This window comes from Typopeltis vanoorti, chromosome 11, assembly GCF_054136105.1.
Source record: "Typopeltis vanoorti isolate ZY-2024b chromosome 11, IOZ_Tvanoo_1.0, whole genome shotgun sequence".
NCBI classification, from domain to species: Eukaryota; Metazoa; Arthropoda; class Arachnida; order Uropygi; family Thelyphonidae; genus Typopeltis; species Typopeltis vanoorti.
The window spans coordinates 82,930,393-82,953,701 of NC_143559.1; the positions used below are offsets into that span (position 1 = coordinate 82,930,393).

Sequence of the window (23,309 nt, forward strand, 5' to 3'; positions counted from 1 at the left end):
GGCGCTTTGTTTCAGACTTATACTCAAAACACCACGTTCCATCACCAGTAACGATCGTTTAAAGGAAGTCTGAATCCTTACGAGCGGTTTTAATGGGGTCCTTACAGTGTTCAATTCTATACATTTATTTATTTTTTTTTGGTCTTCGGTGAACTTCTGGTGAACAAATCGCGAATTCAATTTACGAAGGCCCAAACGTTCGATCACAATGTTGTGCACCGTTGATGTTGAAATCCCCAAATCATCTTCAATCAATCTCACGGATGATTTCTGCTTTTCTTTGATGACATCAAAGATTTGAGCAAAGAAATTTGGATGTTAACTTCGCTCAAGTCATTTTTGGACGACCCGGCTTTTTGTCGTCCTCAAGTGTCTCACGACCACTTTAAAAATCGCTTAAACCACTCGTAAACTTGAGTACGGGATAAGCATTCATCACCGTATGCTTTTGGAAACATTCGATGCGTTTCGGTAAAACTTTTACCAAATTTAACACAAAAGTCAATAGCAGCTCTCTGTTTGACTCATTTTCCGACCGTTCGTCAAAACACACTGTCACTCTTGGCACTATAACTCGGCTTCTAATGAAACAAATGTCATAAACTGTTGATACAACACCAAGGAAGGTTGCCGCGTTCGACAGCAAAACGATACAACAGGTGGCGCCATTAGTTTCTTCTATTTTCGATAAGTTCGGTTTCGTTTTGGACAGAGGGTGTATAACACAAATGTGAAATTTCTTTTAAACACTGCTATAGTATTTAGAAATAGCATTTAACGTATGTTTTTCTCCCATCGCTTGCACTGGATCTTCACTAAAGCTGTACTACAGAGAGTCACGATAAAATATCTAAAACGTTATTCTACCAATTCCATCAAACGTTTGCTTGCTGGGGATTGTCTCTCTCACTGTAAGAGAGAGAGAGAGAGAGAGAGAGAATCCGGTACTTTTGCTGTGGAGGTCATACATGGTAGTTCCCCGAGGTTAACTTAATAAATAGGTTCGTGCACATATTGGGCAATTATCTGACACTTCATCATCATCATCAATTTCCTGTCATGTATCCCCAAAGGATGTACAGGATATGATAGTACTGCATAAAAAATTTACATCATTACTAACTTCCTATCTACAATTTTCCTCCAAATCAGTCTGTTACTAGTCAAGACTCCAACATTATCAGATCTTATATTTCTATCGTCTAAGGCACTTTGTACCGTATCAATCCACCTATATCTTGGTCTTCCTCTGGGTCGTTCTCCTGCCAACCTGGCAGAGAACACTTTTTTTGATAATCTTTCCTCGCCCATTCTATTTATCATACCACCTCAGATTAGCTCTGCTAATGCATTCCTGGATGCTAACGATGTCAAGTTCTTTCCTAATATCCTCGTTTTTAATATGATATTGCCATTGATGCCATCTGTTCATGCCCCTAATCTTTCTCAGGACTCTCATATCTGCGGTCTTTGGTCAAGTGTTTTACTTCTGACCCAGCTCTCAAATCCATAAGTTAAAATTGGTTTGAACATTCTTGTATACAGCTAATTTAGTGTTTTGACTAATTTCTCTCTTATTCCATATAACTGTATTCAGTTGACTTCCTACCATACCAGCTTATTTGATTCTGTTGTCTATTTCTATATTTAATTTACCATCTTCAGTAAAAATCGTGCCTAAGTAGCTGAAATGTTTTACTTGTTCCACATGTTTTCCCTTCACAACACAGTTGACATTTTCAATGATTCTGCCTATTTTCATTGCCTTTGTCTTGTTATTGCTGACCTTCATATCATATCTATTACAACAGTTATTCAATTTAGTCACGGAATCTTGCAGACTTGTAGCGGATTTATTTCGAAGTATAACATCATCCGTATAAAGCAAAGAGCTGAGATTAACATCTTCAATTTTGATGTGAGGTTTAATACCACTTTCGTTCATAATGCGATCCATATAGATAATGAATAACAGAGGGGATAGTGTACATCCTTGTCTGACACCAAGCTTAACATTAAAACATTAAACCATCTTCCTGTACTCCATTCAATTCTAATTGCTGACTTACAACTCAAATGAAGACCAAGTATTGCTTGATATAATATCCCACTTAAACCATATAACTGTAACGTTTTGAATGGCTTCTCTCTTGGCACCTTGTCACATGCCTACAAAACTTAAATACAGTTCTTTGTTATATTCCAATGATTTTTCAGCTGTTTGTCGTAAAGTGAAGATCTGATCCTGACAGCCTCTATTTGGCCTGAATACAGCTTTCTCTTCACCAAACTTCTCTTCCACAATCCTTCTCAACCGGTTCTCAAGTATGTTTGCGTAACTCTTACCAGGAACACTCAGTATAGAAATACCTCTGTAGTTAGTTCTCACATTCAGTTTTATTTCCCTTTTTATGTATGGGTACTATGAGAGCTCTACTCCAATCATCACGAATTCGTCCTTCTGAACTATGCAGTACAGCCATTTTAAGACTTTTTTACCTCCATATTTGAGCATTTCTGGTCGAATATCACCTACACCTGCAGCCTGAGATTTTTCTAGTTGCAAGGTTTTCATTAAGTAGGCAAGTCAAGGAAAGTGTTAGTTCTCTACAATATCATTCGCCTTGGTCATTATACCACCTTTTCCATCTAGCAAGCCCATTCGCCCACAGGTATCCCTTCTTTTGCTAACCACATAACGAAAAAATTCCTTAGGGTTGTCCCTTGAATGTAGTGTAGCCTCCTCTCATATTCTAATTTTCCCTTCCTGACTATACTAATCATCTTTCTTGCTTGAACTTTGTGTTCCTCGTTCACGACCTTTCATTCTATTCTTTTTCGTATTTCCAATTTTTTTTTCACGCGTGGTATCTTTGCTACTGAATTAACAAATGGTCCTTAACTGGCTTCCATGCACCACTAACCTCGTTATCCTCTAATTCCTCAATCCATGGCATTGTCTCAGTTGATTTCTAAAACTATTAAAATCACCTGCCTTATAATTCCACATAATTTCCTTTCTCTTTAAGACTTTCGTGTGCATTTCCCAGATCAATATCATATGGTCGCTGTCACCAAACGGAGGCAAATATGACATTTCAGTAGGCTATCAAATCCTGTGACGCTATAATCAAATCCAAATCTCGATCATCGCGTTCACTCCAACACGTGCTATGTAAGACATTTGTCCCTCGAGAATTCTATAAACTGAGATTCCTTAATACCACAGGCTACTTCCCCTCTCCGATCTATATTTCCATAATTGAAATCACCCGTAAGGCCACTCGCTTTCCGCTCACCAAATTTCCTGCATTTCGTAGCCTATAGCAACATCTAACTGTATACTCGTATATGGTCCTACCAACCTGTAATTCACAACGAACACACTCAAACCCGTGAACGCATTATACTCCTCCTGGCTCTCTATCCTTAGAGCAGTGGTTCTTAACCTGGGGTGTGTGCACCCCTGGGGTGCGAGAAAGCATTTCCAGGGGTGCGACAGAAGTTTCTAAATTTTGACCCAGATTCGATGGACGACAGCTATTTAATAAAAGACGATCTTATTGAAATACGAGCCAATGCACGTATTCAAATGGAATTTGAAAAACTGGACTAGAACAATTCTGGTGTACACAGAATTTTTCTAATTCTTATCCACAGCTGGCAAAAGCAGTATTGCAGACACTTTTACCATTTGCCACCACCTACCTGTGTGAAATGGGATTTTCATCACTTTTGCACATAAAAACAAAAGCCAGAAATCGCTTAAATGCAAGTAATGACTTACACGTGGCTCTTTCAAAAAAGGAGCCTCGCTTCAAAAGTATTATTATGAATAAACAACAACAACATAGCCATTAAAAATTGAGATACTGTTTTGTATGTATATGTAAATGTATGTGTTTATTTTTCAATAAATAAATTATCTTGCAATAGATGTAATTTCCTAAATAAAGAAATAGAAACACAATTTTCAAGGGGGTGCCGATCACTAAAAAGGTTAAGACCCACTGCCTTAGAGGGCGCATCTCTTCAGTTATCCTAAGTAATACTCCGCCATCCCGTTTCTCCTGTTGGAAAAATAGTAAATCCTTCTACCTCTATTTCTGTCAGGACATCATCTTCTGTTAACCATCTTTGACTACTACCAATAGTTTTAGGAGAGATTGAATCAATCAGTGTTAATGATTCATTCTCTTTATTCCTAATGCTTCTGCATTAGTATATAGAAAAATCCAGCCCTTAACTCTCCATTTTCATGATCTCATTTATGAAAATGACAAAAAAAAAAAAAAAATGTGCTCCTGATAATTGGTGGGGATCTAGAAGTAGTTGCTTGATCGTTATTATTTCTTTACTTGTTAAGAATGTAAATGTCCGTCTGAAATTGATGCTACGAAAACACCGTTATTAGAGATACAATACTTTGTAATAAACACAATGGTCCGATAGCTACTTCTAAACTGCAACCCACCGTCTGATGTCTTGGTATTTGACTCATTTTGTACATATCAGATGTTTTAGAACTTAAACATATCAAAACAAAGAGAAGAAAAATGCTTTGATACATTAAATGTAGGTCCTTTTTTTAATGTTAAAACTATGACCTTTTAGAAAGATGTTAAAATGCTGGATTAAACTCGCAAACTAATTTTTGTTCGATATTCACTGCTACCACCTAATGACTGATTTAATGTATTTAATAGCCAAGAGATGGCACTCTCTCTCTCTGAATTTTAAAACATGTTTATGGCTAATACTCAGTTTAAATTGCTAGTAGTAGCAGTAATTATTAAGTTTCAAATGAAACTATAATTATGTGCATTCTATAATATTATTGTACGATTCATAAATTTACAGTCTAATAAATGATAAGAATTGTGTCTCGGCGAAGAAGACATGAATGCATAGATACTTATTACACTACGACAATGCATAATTGCATTATGCATTGTTAAAAGCTGTTTTGAACAATAATTATAAAAGCCATAAAAGATATGAAACCAAAGTTATTGCTGAAATAGATCTCCGGTGTTCTTCATTTTTTTTTTAAATTTCGATTAATTTTCTATAGAATGATAAATAAGTAAAGTAATATAATAACAAATGCAATTACGTTTTTTTTTTTTTTTACATAACGACATCTAGAAGCAATTGACGCATAAATAATTAGAGACTCTTGGAAATAAATTCTAAAAATTGATTATGTAAATATCTAAATGCAAATAAATTACATGTTGGACTTACATGATGATCAATAACAGAAAATAGCAGCAAACGCTGCATTCTCATTTTCTCGTCTTTTCGTTGACAGAAATGCACTTAATTCTAGATAATGACGAAAGGTGGAGCATTGGCTGCCCCGATTATAATAGTGGAGGCAAGTAGAGTACCACAGCGATTTACTTTTAAAACGAGAGCAAAAAAAAAAAAACTGGAAGAAGTTATTATTTATCACAAAAAACTTATCAAGTTTTTAGAAATTATATATATATATATATATATATATATATAGCACATTCTGGTTATTTTCCAGTAATTCGAGCCCTACCCAAGCCTATGAGTTGTGGAAATACTTTCTGAAAATGAAAGCTGTGCCGAACAAAGCGGATTTTTGCAGCTGCCCAATTTTTAATCCATCTAACTCGAGTGCTTCTAGATGTTTTTTCAATGTTTTAGGGATGGCGCCTAAAGCACCTATTATTATGGGAACAACTTTCGTTTTCTTTTGCCAGATTCGTTCAACTTCGATTTGCAAATCGCGATACTTTGTAATTTTTTCATTTTCTTTGTCGTCAATCCGACTATCTCCTGGTACTGATATTTCGATAAACTTAACACCCTTATTTTCACTTTTTTCAACCACTGTGATATCGGGTGTGTTACATTCCAAGATTTTGTCAGTCTGGATTTTGAAATCCCAGAGTATTTTAACTTTTTTATTCTCAGCCACTTTCTGGTGAACTTTATGCTTCCAATAGTTTTTAGATATTTCAAACCCATACTTTTTACATAAATGCCAGCGGATTATCTTAGCTACGTTATCATGCCTTTTACGGTACTCAATTTGTGCGATTTTGCTGCATCAACTTATAATATGGTCCACCGTTTCTTCCTTTTCTTTGCACAATCTACATTTACCGTCTTCTTGAATTTTTTGTATTTTTGCCTTCATACCGTTGGTTTCAATGGCCTGTTCTTGTGCTGCAAAAATTACCGATTCTGTTTCTTTATTTAGTGCTCCATTTCTCAACCATTGCCAGGTCAAGTTGCTGTCAGCGCTGTCTTCTATGCTGTGAAGGTATTTTCTATGCAATGCCTTATTTTTCCATCTTTCAGTTCTCACTTTTACTTGGTTGGTTTTGTATTCCAATTTTGTTTCCATGGGTTTAAATAAACCCTCTTTCCTTACCTCAATTACAAAATTTTCGTTGTTTGCTGCAGATAATCATTTAAATTTCGTTTTGCTTCTTCAATAACTTGCTTCACTTGTAATAATCCTCTGCCTCCATTTTTTGCATGATAGATATAGCCTATCAATGTCACTGCGAGGATTGAGGGCATGGTGCATTGTCATTAATTTTCGAGTTTTTCGGTCTAAATCTTCCATCTTTAGCTGGGTCCTTTCAACAATGCCTGCTGAATATCTCAGAACAGGTATGGCCCAGGTATTAATTGCTTTAATCAAATTTCCAGCATTAAGCATTGACTTAAGGAGTTTTCTTAATCGTCTTATGTATTATGCTCTAGTTCTTTCTTTGATCTTATTGTGTAGAATTTGTGATGCTTCTAAAATTCCCAAATATTTGTAGCTGTCTTCGAATTTTATTGCCTTGATTATTTCACCATTGAGCAGCTCGATTTCGTTCAGATCTTCAAACTTTCCTCTTGTTATTCTAGCAATTGCACATTTGTGTAAGCCAAAATCCATTGATATATCTTGACTGAATATGTGCACAGTGTTAAGCAATGATCCGAGTTCATTCTCTGATTTTGCATACAACTTCAGATAGTCCATGTATAAAAGGTGAGATATCTTTGCACTCGTTTGCACAGTTTGATAACCATGAGCAGTTTTATTTAAAATTCTAGTTAAGGGGATCATTGACATGATAAACAATGGAGGAGATAATGAGCTCCTCGAAAGATGCCCCTTTTTATGTTTACCTCTCCAATTTCTTCTCTATTTAGAACCAACGTTGTTTTCCAGTTTTTCATGCTGGATTGCAAAATTTTTGTACGTTTTCGCTAATACCGAATAGTTCTGTGCATTTTAAAATCCAACTATGAGGCACCGAATCAAACGCTTTTTTATAATCTATCCAAGCCATATGAAGGTTGCTTTTTCTACGTTTGCAATTTTTAAGAATCATTTTATCAATCAGCAATTGGTCTTTTGTGCCTTTTGAATTTTTGCTGTTACCTTTTTGTTCAATTGGGAAAAGCGAAATTGCTTTAAGATAGCTGTATATTTTATCAGCTAGTATGCCTGTGAGTAGATTAAAAGTTGTTGGCAGGCAGGTTATTGGTCGGAAGTTTTCTGGTTTTGGACCCTTTTCTTTATCCTTTATGATCAAAAACGTTTTCCCTGCTGTAAGCCACTCTTCTTTGCTTTTCCTTCTAAAACATCATAAAATTGATTAGCAAGTCTTTCGTGTAAGCCTGTTAGATATTTCAACCAGTAGCCATGTAATTCATCCTTCCCGGGTGTTGACCATTTTTTATTTTTTTAGCTTGCTTTTGAACCATTTCAGTTGTTATTTTCTGTTGGTCCATTTTTCGTTCTTGAGATTTGTTCGTTATTTGTTCAATCCACTTTGCCTTGTTATTGTGCCTCTTAGGGTTGTCCCATAGGTTTTCCCAAAACTTTAGTGCATTTTATTTGTCTCTGGTATTTATATTTATATTTTCTTTAAGGTTATTATTCCTGCAGCAATCAATTTTCTTGTAAAACTGGTGCTGATTTGCGAGAAACATCGAATTTTGCTTGTACTGTTCAATGCGTGCACTGTATCTTCTTATTTTAGTTGCAACTGCAACTCTGTTTTTTGCTTCACTTCCTCTAATACTTCATCAATAGGTCGTGTTGCAGTATTATATCTCTTTATGAGGTTATTTCGGATTTTTGTGTTTTTCATCTTCTTTTTCTTAACGTTTTTCAAATTGCTGACGCCTGCTCTGAGTTTAAGAATTTTATTCTCCAGTCGATGCTTCCATTTTAGTTCCTGAGCCTTACTGCTTTTGGGTTCACTAATCTTATACCTAATTCAGATGTTACGACGTAGGCTATTGAGTACATAAGTTGATTCGTTTGCCCAATAGTTCCAGTAGGAATATCCCTTGCAGGAGTTCCTTCAGTTTTTGTTGAGGTACTTGTCTCAATACTGGAAGCCTAACTCGTTCCTGGTTGCTGTTCATTTCCTCGATAATTTTTCTTGCGAGTTCTTGTTCCTTATCTGATAGCTTCCTTTCAACTATTTGTATAATTTCAAATTTTTCAGCATTCTGCACGTTGGAATCTGGTTCTGCTCCATTCATATTCTTGGTCACTTCAGGGTCAGTACGGTCTCCTTTTACAGCTTGAGGTTTCAGTGCTTCCAGCTCAAGTTCACTAAATACCTTGCGGTTGATAATGAAGCTGCGTTGCTGCATCATCCTTTCGAATGAAATTTCAGAATTTGGGTGTCGTTCCAGCCAAAGTTGGAACATTTGTTTCTGAAATTCCCTAACCGATGGGTTTGAACTGTAGAAGCACTGCATGACTTGTCGATTTTCAGCCATGCTCCACTTTTTCCTAGTAAATACTTTCGAGTTCTGTGGATCTTGCTCCTGTAGCCCATTTGTCACTGGCTGTCCAGGAAGCCTAACATCCAGTGCGGTCCTTGGTAATCCGCGCGCGACCGATGCGATATAGAGTTCTGATTTGTCTTCACCATTTTTAACTGGGGGGGGGGGGGGGGGGGGGGGAAGGTGCATGAGATAAAAAAATAGGTAAACAGGACAGATTCACCCCTAGCCCTCGAATACTCTAATAGCATTGGGGGAGGGATGAAGAAGCAAGGCGAAAAGAAATACAGAGGGAAAGAAGAGTAGGTACCAGTCTACAGATAATATAACACGTGTATATTACATGAGGTAAGGCGTGGTCCAGCTTCAGGTGCCTCGTGTGTGAAATTATGTGAATATTTTGTCTTACGTATAGTAAGACATCATCAGTACAACAGCGAACAACAAGAAGGAACTGAGTAAAGAAAAGTAAAGCACATAAATTGGAATCCGTCTATCTAAAGTTACTTAAGTTACCGTTATGGAGTTTCTTATAGTTATTCACATCTCCAAAACGATTCGCTGGGATATAACCGTAAGATGAGTTGGCCAGCCCTTTCAAGAACCTCAGATCCTGTCATTCAGCGTTTTAAGTCAGCCTGATCGTATGTTTGATTCAGTCATGCGTGGACTTCCTTTCCTTCACATTTTTGCAAACTTGGGAATATTTAATTGTTGTGCAATATCGCTAATAGACAATTTCTCCCAATGCCATTGCTCACCTGAGGCTTTGGTTCTTTTATTCATTCTTCGACAAAGAAGATCGGAATGACTTTGTGCAAATTGCTAATCTACTTCCTTATAGGACACAAAATATGTAAATATTGAGTGCATCAATATCTCTGTAACTGGAGGAAAGGGTTCGGGAATTCTATAGTTTTTTTTTTTATTAGAATAATATACAAAAATATTTTTTCTTGATTTCATTCAAGATATATTCTCAAATAAACTCAAATTATATTCACAAATAGGATGCATACCTATTCGATGACTCAATATTTCGTATTATTATTATTACGTATCATTAGTATTAGTAGTAGTAATGGTATTCATCCCTTCACTTTGCAGTGCACCGCTAAGGAGAACGCATAATCCCCTCTAGTGTCTAAAACTTAAGTGTATGTACTTATCCTAAAATGATTGTCAATCTCATAATTAAACGACTATTGTTCTGAAGCTCATGAATGAAACTTCATGGTGAAAAGTCATTGTACACACAATATTAGCTTCTGATATTACAATCCCGCTTGCTCACTCATCTGTTTCATTTTCCCCTCCTATTTCAGGTGTCGATAAGCATTGAAAAAGATTCTCGTTCATCACTCGAAGGCACCACGAACTTTGAAGAACGCAAAGCTTGTTGGAAGCTAGAATACCGTGGACTTCTAGGCGAGAATGTGATTCATGTGCTTATTTTTTGCAACACAGCCATGCACACTCGCATTGCTCGAGTTCTTTTAAGAACATATCCAGCTTTGTGCCACGATGCCATAGAAGGAGATGAATACTGTGGTAAGTGATATATTTGCATTTATTGTTAAAACTGAGTACTTTCATTAATTATTGAAGATAAATGTAGCTTTAATAATTAATGAAAGTGACGAAACATAAGAAATAAATGAGGTAAACGCTGTTTTGATTGTATTTACATATTCAGTGCACCATTTAAATAGAGCTGTAACTTAGACATAGGTTTTCCCAGGTCTCAGTGATGGCTAAGGGGATTGATCCGCTAATCCTATAATAAATTTAATTCAATCCAAGTGTAAGCAAACAAAATTTGCGCCTGAAAATATATTCAGGGCTGAGGTAAGGTGGTACATCCCTTAACAACTCGTAGCAAAGGTGGACCAAGCTCTCATCATTCCTTGTCTCAGTATCTCCCATAATGCAAAGCACATCTCCTTACGGACATGTATACTGCTATGCATTAAGAGAAGGGCCACTACCCAGACCAGTTTCGACCTTTATTGAGGTCTCGTCAGTGGGAGGCAGATCCAGACTGGTGATACTAAGGCAGAAGCAATGGAGAAGTCATATTTACCTATACGATACTGAGCCAAGGAATGATGAGAGCTTGGTCCACCTTTGCTACGAGTTGCCAAGGGACCTTACCCAAACCAGTTTCGACCTTTATTGAGGTCTCGTCAGCAGGAGGTAGATCCAGACTGGTGATACTAAGACAGGGGCAATGGAGAAGTCATATTTACCTATAAGATATTGAGCCAAGGAATGATGAGAGCTTGGTCCACCTTTGCTACGAGTTGCCAAGGGATGTACCACCTTACCTCAGTCCTGAAGACATTTTCAGGCGCAAACTTTGTTTGCTTACACTTGGATAAAGGATTAAACTAAATTTATTATAGTCTAACCAAGATCGCTAATACCTTTTATTCCTGTGGAGAATAAAAGGCAGTTGATTTCTTTATTTATTTAAAATTCTAAAATACCTCAAAATGAATAAGGAAACACTTGAGCTACTTCACTCATGACTCTTGTCATTTTTCAATTCTTTTAATTACTACTAACTTCAGTTCATAGGTGCTCTGACTGTCCATGCAGTTTACGTGACCAAACATTCATGTTAGTGAATTAGCACGTTCTAAAAGTTGTTTTCTTTTTTGTTCATTCAACTACTTGTTTTAGTCAAATAAATAGATGGATCAAATTACGCAGAGGATATAACGACTAAAAATCGAATAAATGAGTTGTTCGAATTTAGTGGCATACAAGGTATCAACTTGATAGCAATTGTCAATCAGCAGAAAGATTTAAGAAGATGCAAGTAACTTCGACCCAAATAAAATTCAAAAATAAACTCACTACAGTATTGCGTAGAATACATGTAGATCTTGAAAGATAAAGAAAAAGTCAATAACTTTTCACAAAATAAATGAATGTTTGGAAAATCCTAAAATATCTAGAAGTCTTTTTTTTTTTAAATCTTTACTAAAGTTTTCTTTTTAATACATATTTATTGTAATATGAATTGCTGTCTAATGCTAGGTACTGAAGAAACACATGAATAATTATAAATAAATAATCTGTAGTAATTACAAGCCTTCAAGGTCTACGACTTGGCAAAGTATCACTGTATTTTGTAACCATAATTTTAGGATTTAATGGGTCGCAACAGATGAAGAGACTTGCCACTCTCTTCATCAGTTGTACCGCTTATAATTAGTGATAGTCTTGAATCAGATATGTCTGGTTTACTACAGGCGAAAGTTGAACCACCCATTGAGTCTTCAAAAGTTACACACAGGGCTATAACGGCCTCGAGCAATCATTTAATGGAATAAAAGGCATTAACTGATTTTGATATTATATATATATATATTCTTTCAACCTTCCATCCATTTATGTTTATATGTTTATATGAGTACTCGAGGGACATGGGGTCTTTCCATGGCTGGCCTATATTCATGTCTCCTCTATAAACTACTTTACTATAATACCTTCTATTCTACTATAATCTACTCTTCCCCTTCAATATACCCTATTCCTCCTATGGGTTTAAATTTGGAAGAAGCCTTAATAGTCCAGTGGTAGCAGCCCTACCACTGGACTATCCATCGCCAGTCTAGTCACCTGACATGGAGAATATTATTCTACATTTAAGTCGACAGAGAAAGGTAATCGTAATTTATAAATCATAAACAATTGAAGGAACAGGAAAATTTATTGGAGTCACATTGAAAGTAATGCCAAATATAAAATAAAATAAAGTCAAATAAATAAATATTTCAAACTGTTCGTTAGGTGTGTAGATATATATTACCAAACCGTAAGCTACATGATATTGGATAATACGGTTCGAATTATGTTGTTTTCTATTATTTATTGGACAATAATACCAAATAAAAAATAACAAATGCAATATTGTTCTTATCTGCAACAAGTAACGAAATATTAAATACACTATCTATATACATAATACATTAGTTTGATTTGTTTGCTGTTGACTAAGACGGATGTGTGCGTCACGTTTTTATGGGAACGAATGATTTTTACTTACGCATAATAATCTGTACACATTTCTTTCTGAAAGTTATCGTCAATAAATAATTTTCTATTCGCATTTAGTTATTTGCTAGTTGCAAGCAAATCCGTTTTAGTAAGTAAAGGGACGATACAAAACTGTTCTTGATTGTAAAAATCGCTTATTGTCCTTTTTAGTGACAACAAAAAATGACAAAAATAGCTAAATTCAAAATTTGGTCAAAAATGGGTGAGCAATAAGATCTATACTAGCAGCTTTAGTAGAACAGGAGGAGGAGGAGGAGGATGAGAAGAACAATAACAACAACAATAACAAAGAAAACCTATGATTTATGCATATTTTTTTTCATCATGTCCAGAATGCTCCAATTCTTATAATAATTACAGTAAATAGAATGTGTCAAATTAGGAAAGTTTTGGCTTTGTTGAAGACTCAACTTGACATATTTGTTATTCTGTAGGATTCTTTGTCGAATATACATAGCAGACCAATAACATTTAACTTAGAATGAAGTTGCAGCAGGTGAAATTTGGCCTCCAGTGACTAGTTTAATAACATTACCAGTAATTCTCTTTCTCTACAGTAGCATGACCCTTGCTATATGTGTTACTGTATATAATTCACTTTTGCTCTTTTCAGGGGCAAGCGCCTTGCATCTTGCTATTGCTTACGAGAACAGCGAACTTGTCCGCCAGTTAGTTGAAAATGGTGCTAGCGTCACTCAACGTGCTACTGGGCGTTTTTTTCTTCCATTCGACCAACAGTTACCGAAACCGAAGAAACAGTCCGATTTTGGAGGTAAGTTTCGGTGTGTGTGTGTGTGTGTGTGTGTGTGTGTGTGTGTGTGTGTGTGTGTGTGTGTGTGTGTGTGTGTGTGTGTGTGTGTGTGTGTGTGTGTGTGTGTGTGTGTGTGTGTGTGTGTGTGTGTTGATTTGGCTATCATCAGAATCACTATTAAATACGCACCTTGTTTTAAATACAAGTACACGTGGTTTTAAATACATGTTGCGCATGTGTTTAAATAACGCTATACACCATTATAATAACATACAAATAAAGCTTGAAGAAATTTGAAGTCGAGTGGCCTGGTTATTTAAATCTATATTCATTGACAAGTGGTGACCCAGAAGGTGACGATAAGGGAACAGAAGGTGAAAAAATAAACTTAGTGGTCTCCCAACCTAAAGAATCCCAGGAAGAACATGTTCGTAAAAAGCGAAGGACTGAAGATATACTCAAAGATGGTGATATGGATGATGACACTCCTACAACAGATACTTCAAGCACTCTTAGAGAGAAGGTTCCTCCAGTCATTCTACGCGATAAAAGCAAATCGACGTCGGTCATATCAATCATCAAGGACCAAAATATAGCTTACTCGTGGGAAAAAAATTATAGATGAGGGTATAAGAATTCAGTCCACTACGGTTGGCGATTACCGTCAACTAACTAAATTGATGGATAATCTTACCTTACAATATCATGTATTTTCCCTAAGTAGTGACAAAAGCTTAACGGCTGTACTTAGAGGAGTCACTGAGGATATCACCTCAGAGGAGATTGCAACAGATCTTATCAATCACGGTTTTCCCTCCGATTAAAGTGAGTAGGATGTATAGAGCTGACAAGAGAACCAGTGCCTCTTGTATTGGTAGAAATTCACAACTCCCACAAAAACATCTATGAGTTAACTTCGATCTGCGGTCTCAGGATTACTCATGAAACTCTGAGAAAAGAGCATCAGTCACAGATGTCAGAAATTTGGTCATGCTTAGAAACTATGTAAAGAAGACTACAGGTTTCAAATGTGCTGAAAACCACCCAACTAACACCTGTGCCAAGCCAAGAACCATACCTGCCAGATGCGGTAATTGCAACGGCCCTCCTCCTGCAAATTACAGAGGTCTACCCAAAAAACCGAATGACAGTGAGAAATAGTCAGACTACCCCTCAACCCCTCACGCAATTAAAGGAAGCTTAAATACCCTCCAACCCAAACAATATCTAAAGTCCCAAGAAGGTAAACTTCAATTAAACAAAACGTACGCCGATGCGGCACGGTCCAGGAAAACAACATGCCATGAACAAACAAATCCCAACCTGACTGCGGTCATTGCCGCCTCTCGAGATACCATGCTTCTAAACTTTAGGAAATCAAGCTCATCACTGACCCCTACAAAAAGATTACTACAAGAAACACACTTCATTCTAACAGTACGTAGCAATGAATAGAAACAAAATTCTTCCAAATTCTTTTCTAATCGCCGCTTGGAATGCTGCCAACGGCCTCTCCAACAAAATTATTGAACTACAAGAATTCGCAAATAGATATAACCCAGATTTTATTCTAATCAGTGAGGCACATTTACGACCAGCAAATAATAGAAATGAGGATTCCTGATGTACAGAAATAATAGACGTGATTTCAGAGGCGGTGGCACTGCCATTTATGCTAAAAACTACCTTAAACATAATGCATTAACTAACCCCCACACCACAAACTTAGAGATTATAGGCATCGAAGTATACACCAATACAGCTGGTAAACTTGACATCTACGCTGTTTATTACTCATCTAGCAAAACTTTACTGATGGCTGATCTAGACGCCATTCTAGGCATTAAAGACTCCGTCATCTCGCTGGGGATTTGGATTCCAAACATCCAGCTTGGAACAGTAAAACAACCAATAAAAACGGTCATATGCTAAATAATTATATGGGATCAAGCTACGTTGTAGTGGATAGATATTGCTATCCTACAGAACATCAAATATCAATATCAGTTACAAACAATGAATGAGCTGTCTTCGGATCAAAACCTTATCTTACTCAAATTAGGCAATCAGGAACAATCATCTCTCCCTCATTCCTTCATCGCTTGGGAAAAATTATCTAAAGTGTTACCCAAACATATTGGTCCGGTACCCACCATAAAATCAAAGGAGGAGACAGACAAAGCAATAGCCAACCTCACAAATCAAATTAATAAAGCATTAGCAGCAGTCACCAAAATTATAATTATTTATAAGCCTTACCGTCTTCTGGAAGATATTATGAATCTAATCAGGGATAAGAACAAAGTCAAGAAAGGATATCATAACACACGTGCTCCACAAGATAGAAAACGATTCAAAACATGAACAATCTACAATCTGGTCAGAGAAGCTCTTAGAAATCTCAGAAATCGACGATGGGAAATAAATTAACATCTCTTAGTCCTGAAGATAATTCCATTTGGAATTCTCTTAAAAATCTCAGAAACAAACACAAATCACTATTCTCCCATGCAAACCGACCATGGTTTTGCACACACAGATGCTGAAAAAGCCGAAGTTATAGTTAGCAATCAGTAAAAACAGTGCAGTCCAGCATATGAAAACATAAACATCAATCTAGTTTACAAGGTTCATTAGCATGTTAGACGCAGCTTGAAACAACCTAACAACAATTTAGAACTGATCAACCCTGCTTCTCCAGCAGAAATAAAGCCTGGTTGGCCGAGGATTAGCGTATCACTCTCCAGCTAAAAGGCTACGGGTTCCACTCCCGCCGTGGGCATGGATGTTTGTGATTAGCTGTGAAAATACTAGTGGTGGTGGTGGTGGGCGGTAGATAGCGTTGGTGTAGATGATGATGGTAGCTGCTGTTCGTTATAGTTGGTGGATTGAGTGGTGGAGAAGGAGAGTTGTGGAGCAAGCGCCCTCCCTCGATGAGTCTTTGAACTCCTGGGAGATGTCATATAATAATAATAATAATAATAATAATTAACATAATAAAGCATCTCAACAACAAAAAACACCATGTCCGGATGGCATCAGAAACAAAATCATCAAACTACTCCCACGCAAAGCTACAGTGCATCTTGTCAACATCATAAACGCAATACTAAGATTGCAGTATTTCCCTCCATCCTGGAAAATTGCTGACATTATACCAATTCACAAACAAGGTAAATATCCATAATTGCCTCAGAACTATCGACCCATCAGCCTGCTATCCCATGTAGAAAAATTGCCAATAAAATCATCTCCAGACTGCGAGAATCAACAATCAAATTAAACATCATTCAACGTGCAATTCTGTTTCCGTCAAAACCATAGTACTCTACAACAAATACATTGACTTGTCGAATATATCGCTACAGGATTCAACTGGAAACAACACACTGGTGCTGTATTTCTGAACATTATGAAGGCTTTTGATAAAATCTGGCACTATGGTCTCCTATACAAACTCATTACAGCAAACATATCAAATCATACCTTACTGATAGAAAAATGCAGGTCAAGATTAGTGGAACAAACTCTACCCAAAGCAAAATTTTATCTGGAATTCCACGAGGTTCCTTATTGGTCCTACTTTTGTTCTTAATCTACATGGCAAATATCCCACAGAACCCTTATGACGTCCATCACGGCTTTATACGCAGACGATACGGCAGTATTCACAAGATCTCTCCGTCCTTACCTTGTAACCAAGAAATTTCAAGACAGTATCGCTATGCTAGAAATTAGAAAAATGGCTCTCAGATTGGAGACTGCAAGTAAACCCTCAAAAAACGTGCAGCTATACTCTTCACCAGAAGGCTAGCATCTTCCAAAGGGGGATATTCAACTATTTAATTCTAAAATCCCATGGCAAACAGAAACTCAATATCTCGGGATACAATTAGATTAAAGAGTGCGTTTCAATAGTCATATCAGGCTCATCTGTGCGAAAGTATCCAAAGCTATCGATCAACTCTATCCCATGATTAATCGACGCAGCAAATTCGGATCAGATGGTGATTCGGTCCATAATTACCTATGCCTCGACAGCTTGGAGCCATACTTCCAAATTCAAAATGCTAAGATTACAACGAGTGCAAAACAAGTGCTTGCGGATGATACTAGATGCTCCGTGGTTCGTCAGAAATAATCAGATTCACCGCGATGCCAATATTCCACATATCTATTCTTTTCTTCACTCTCTTAGCAGTAACGTTCTTTTCAAATGCGGTCACGTACCCAAATCAACTGATCAAAACAAGCTGCAGACTACAATGAATATGTCCTCTACAAGCATAAAACACCGAAAGCAATTTTACTATCCAAAGACTATATTTAAATCTCTCAGCCCCCACAGGTCGAGCTTAATGCTCACAAATCACTCTGAACAACGCATCTTTCCATTCAGACCACTGGGAATATAAAAAGCGGTAAGCTTCATTCTTTGCAATAGTACCGTTGAAGTTGAAGTATACTGTTAAATCAATTTGCTAATGAGATTTATTTTGCTTCTTTTAACTACTTTAGAGTGGAAATGTCATTGGATGGAAATAGTTAATTTTTAATTTTAAGGGTTTTTTTTCTCGAATAAGACTCTTTCCACAATCAGTACTTCAGATTTAAGTTAAAGGATATTATATCCCATATTGTTTCATAGCCCAATAAGAAACTCAAAGAGTTTCGTGCCGAATATAGTAAATATATAAAGTTCCCTTTAGGGAATGCAACACTGAGGCAACTCATGGTAAAGGTGGAGCAAGATCCGATCACTATTCTTGATATTTCCCCATAATGTGAAATCCAGCTCCTAGGAGCTGTATTACTGTTCTACATTATGAGTTAAATTACGAGTTAAATTAATAAGTACTTCAGATATTTCACAACTCGAAACGAAAGACGACAGCAATTATAATTTATTCATTGAAATGCACTTCGTAAACAATAAAAATGCAAAATAAACCAATTTTATAATCTTATTTATAATTTTAATATCTGATCTAATTACAATCTTAAATATGAATTCAAAATGCATGCATGTATACAAGCGTGGAACCCCGCCTACTCAAGAAAAAAAAAATCTACTTTCCAATTTTTTTTTTTCCCCATCAGGTCTCTGTTACTTGGGCGAATATCCGCTAGCATGGGCGGCAAGCTGTGAAGATGAAACATCTTACAATCTTTTGCTGAGGAAAGGAGCTGATCCCAACATGCAAGATTCGTTTGGTAATATGATTCTGCACATGGTAGTCATTCGAAACAAACTGGTAAATAACATTTGAAGTTTATGTGACGAGTGATTATAAATCTTTCCTATTTTGCAATTTGAATATCTGAAATCTACATGTTATTGAATTCCATAATAATTACATAAAACATCTTAATAAGATTTTTGTGACAGTAAAAATATTTTCTACAAGATGACGCAGTTATCCCCTCGGTATATAGATTTTTTTCTTTGAATATGATATGCTTTAAATATTCAATTTCAAAACATGAAACGATTCTGTCAAGATTTCTGGAATAAAACAAAAAGAAATTAATACAATTTTATGAAACTAAACTCTTAAAATAAACTAAATAGGAACAATCGAAAATAATTAAAACTAAAAACGAGTATGCTCCTATACCTAGATTGTTATTTGTATTTCCCTTTACGTAAACAAATCTATAAATACTTGATATATGTATTACTTTGTTTACCAGACAATGTACGGCTATGCTCTACGGCATCCTACGTGTCCTGCTAGAGATAATATTCCAAATAAAGCCGGACTAACGCCTCTCACCTTGGCCTGCAAATTAGGCAGAAATAAAGTTTTTCTTGAAATGATGGAGCTCAGTAGTCTTGTAAGTTGATATTTCACGATTAACTAACTTTAATCTACCATTGGAATGATTTCATTGAATTGATATGACCTTATCAAGTGCATCTTACATTTGTTTTTGTGGTGTTGCAAACGGATACAATGAGTTGAATTAGGCAATTATCCTCCCCAAGATTAGTCCAAAAAGGAGAACAATATTACTGCTGTTATATATTTAGCCAGTATAAGACATTTCAAAGCTTAAAAATACTTTCTATACTTTTTATTGGTGCAGATCAGATGATCGAAATGTCTCTATTTATTATTATTATTATTACGTGACACCTCCATGGAGTCCAAGGACTCATCGAATGAAGGCACTCTGTTCTACAACACCTCACCAAGTCCCCTGAAATCCAATCTTATGATCGTGCATGAATAGGCTGACCATACTCTTGAATTTTTCTCTATCCCTTAAGCAGTATTCTGCAGGGAGAAATACCAATGGTGATGCGAAACCTTCAGATCGGCTTCAATCTTAGTTCCCTTATATTGCACCTTCCTACTAAAGATTCCGATAATTTATGACCTCTAAACTAAGTTTCCGATCATTTTTCAACTCAAAATCAACGTTGCTTTAGATGCACGTAACTCGGCGATGTCTAATAGACAACGCAATAAAAATAACAGAATATAATTAACTGTCAGCTTCAACAATTGGAGAACTGTCAGCTAATCGGCGACCAGCAGTATGGAGTCCACTAGTCAATATCCATAGCACATCAGCATGCATAATCTACCTCTCGGCAGGTGCCAAAGAAGGGTATGGAGGGACCTATGCTGTTCACTGCACATTTCCAAGGTATCTGATGGAGTTTTACATCGCGGGCCTGTCAGCACACTGTCATCTTATGGTCTGTTTTACATCCTTTGTAATAACTAGATTCACAGTTTTCTCTTTGGTCATTCATTGCGTGTGGAGAGTGTTCTCTATCTCTCTGTGTGTGTGTGTGTGTGTGTGTGTGTGTGTGTGTGTGTGTGTGTGTGTGTGTGTGTGTGTGTGTGTGTGTGTGTGTGTGTGTGTGTGTGTGTGTGTGTGTGTGTGTGTGTGTGTGTGTGTGTGTGTGTGTGTGTGTGTGTGTGTGTGTCTTCGGTTATTCCTCAGGCCTCTGTTATTTCACTCATCCCTTCCTCATACGAGGGTGGTCTGAAAGGTTTTCTCGACCTAACAATGAAAAAACGAATTTATAATTTCAAAATTATTTTTATTTTTCACATAATCTCCATTAAGACTAACACATTTATTCTACGATGCTCCAGCGCTATTATCCCGTCCCTGTGGGGTTTCTCAGTAAGATCTGCAAAATACCCCTAAAAAGCTGCAATCAATCGACCTCTCGATTCGAAGAAAAACGCTGACCAGCGAGGAAGAGTTTTAGTTTTGGGAAGAGATAGAAGTCAGACGGAGCAAAATCTGGGGGGAACAGGATGGATGTTCCAACATATCACAGTGCTCTACACTATGATATATGAAAATCCCTTAATTTTCCCATTGCCAAAACACCTTTGTGGGCAGCTGCATTGTCCTGATGAAAGATGCTTTTTTTCTTCTGCAAACCGGGTCTTTTCTCACGAAGTTTTTTGTCTAGTCTGGTTAAAAGATCGGAATAATATTTCCGGGGTTATCGTTTTACCCTTTTCAAGATAATTAATAAACCAAATGCCTTTAGCATTCCAAAACACCGATGCCATGACCTTTCCTGTTAATGGAACCGACTTTGTCTACTTTGGCTCTGAACAACCGGCTTCTGTCTACTGTTTTGACTGCTGTTTGGATTCTGGTATGTAATGGTGAATCCAAGTCTCATTCATTGTAATAAATCGACGCACAAAATCAGTTTTATTCTTGTTAAAACGCTCCAAGCACTGTTCAGAGATTTTCATGCAAGTTCGTTTTTGATCCGCTGTGAGCAAGCGCGGCACCCATCTTGCTCAAAGCTATAGTCTCAGCAATTTCATGCATTTTGACTCGCCTTTCATCCAATACAATATCGTGCATTTGATCAATGATTTCTGGTGTTGTTACACTTTTTGGAAGTCCTTCACGTGGATCATCTTCAAGGCTGTTACGGCCACGTTTAAACTCGGAAGCCCATTTTTTAATTGAAAGTTCGTGGGCCCTATTCTCCTTCGAAAACGAAGGAAAACAGTGCCCATGAACTTTTATGTACTTCGAATGAATTTCTTTTGGCGTTAAACCTTCTTTTACAAAGAATTTTATAACTGCACGATACTTAATTTTATCCATTTCAAGGGATACAGACAACACGTTTGTTTCAGACAGCTGTATAAAACAAACTACTTGATAGAAATGACTTGCAATTTCACATGAATGCTTATGACAGATGTACCAACTTAGAAAAAAAGATTGTGCCGATAGTGTTCCCATCTATGGTCGAGGTGAGAACTTTTCAGACCACCCTGTTTACCAATGTTTCTTCTGATGATCTACTTGCACTGCTACAAGATATACAATATACAAAGAGAACTCTGATCTAGCCATAGTAGTAGGGGGGTCACTTCTGACAAGATCAAGATCAAGATAAGATAAGGAATCGTGACGTGATTGGTTGATGACGTCATTGTGTGCATGGGTTCATGGGTGTGTAAGGTTTGGAATTTCCGTGTGGGCAAGTGTGTCACTGGCTTCTGTTGTTGTGTTTTGGTTCGCGTATGGGATTATGGGTGATGGTAGAGATAAGGATTCGTGTTGTGATTGGTGGTGCAGTTCTGACAAGATGAAGATCAAGATAAGATAAGGAATGGTGAGGTGGGTGTGTGTTGTTTTCAGATGTGGATAAGTGACGTCATTTTTTATTTGTAAATAAATGTCGTCATTTTTTATTTGTAAATAAATGTCGTCATTTGTTATTTGTAAATAAGTGACGTTGTTGTTTTGAATGGAAAGGATGATATTAGTGGATAAGAAATCGTGTCGTGATTGGTGGGACACTTCTGACAAGATCAAGATCAAGATAAGATAAGGAATCGTGACGTGAATGTTTGTTATGAGATGTAGATAAGTGACGTCATTTGTTAGTTGTAAATAAGTGACGTTATTGTTTTGAATGGAAAGGGAAATATATTAGTGTATAAGTAATCGTGTTGTCATTGGTGGACACTTCTGACCAGATCAAGATCAAGATAAGATAAGGAATCGTGACGCGAATGTTTGTTGTTATTGAGTTTGGAATGATAATTTAATTTAACTATATTCTATGTCACTCAAACATACAGTTTTTTTTTCTTCTATAGATGGTTGTACTAATTTTCCAATACATTTTGGGCATTTCTTTCCTGTTAAAGTGTGGGAATTCTTAGAGAAAGTCGTGATGGCTCTCGTGTTTCGAGTTTTTCTGAATAATTAATTATATACTTAAAAAACCTGTCCTTAAACACACATACACACACACACACATATACACATTAGATATAAAAAATCGCTAATGTATCCATGTTGATACTCTAATATATACCCTATGATTATTCTTATGGAAAAAAAAAAAAAACTATTCAGTATTAGAATTACGCTTACCCAAAACATACGAGCAGTTGTTATGTTTAAGTTAAATGTGACACACATCTGTCATTGTCGTCTGTGGAAATTCTTAGAGTATGTCGTGATGGCGTGTGTGATTAGATTTTTATGAATAATTAATTATATACTGGTGTCACTCAAACATACGTTTTTTTTATTTTTTTATTTTTTTTTTATTTTATATAGATGGTTGTACTAATTTTCCAATACATTTGGGGTATTTGTTTCCTGTTAAAGGGTGGGAATTCTTAGAGTAAGACAATGACGGATGTGTGTCACCCTGGGTGACACACATCCGTCATTGTCTTTT

General features: G+C 36.6%; 1 protein-coding gene across 2 annotated transcripts in view; it reads left to right on the forward strand.

Moving 5' to 3' along the window:
- Positions 1–23,309, forward strand: part of LOC150101803 (uncharacterized) — a 113,042-nt gene that overhangs the window by 62,789 nt on the left and 26,944 nt on the right. For both annotated transcript variants that reach the window (XM_090400334.1, XM_090400332.1), the window contains exons 3-6: positions 10,113–10,338; positions 13,469–13,627; positions 18,707–18,861; positions 19,301–19,444. In XM_090400334.1, the coding sequence (XP_090256460.1) occupies positions 10,113–10,338; positions 13,469–13,627; positions 18,707–18,861; positions 19,301–19,444 (684 nt within the window). The remainder of the gene's footprint in view (positions 1–10,112; positions 10,339–13,468; positions 13,628–18,706; positions 18,862–19,300; positions 19,445–23,309) is intronic.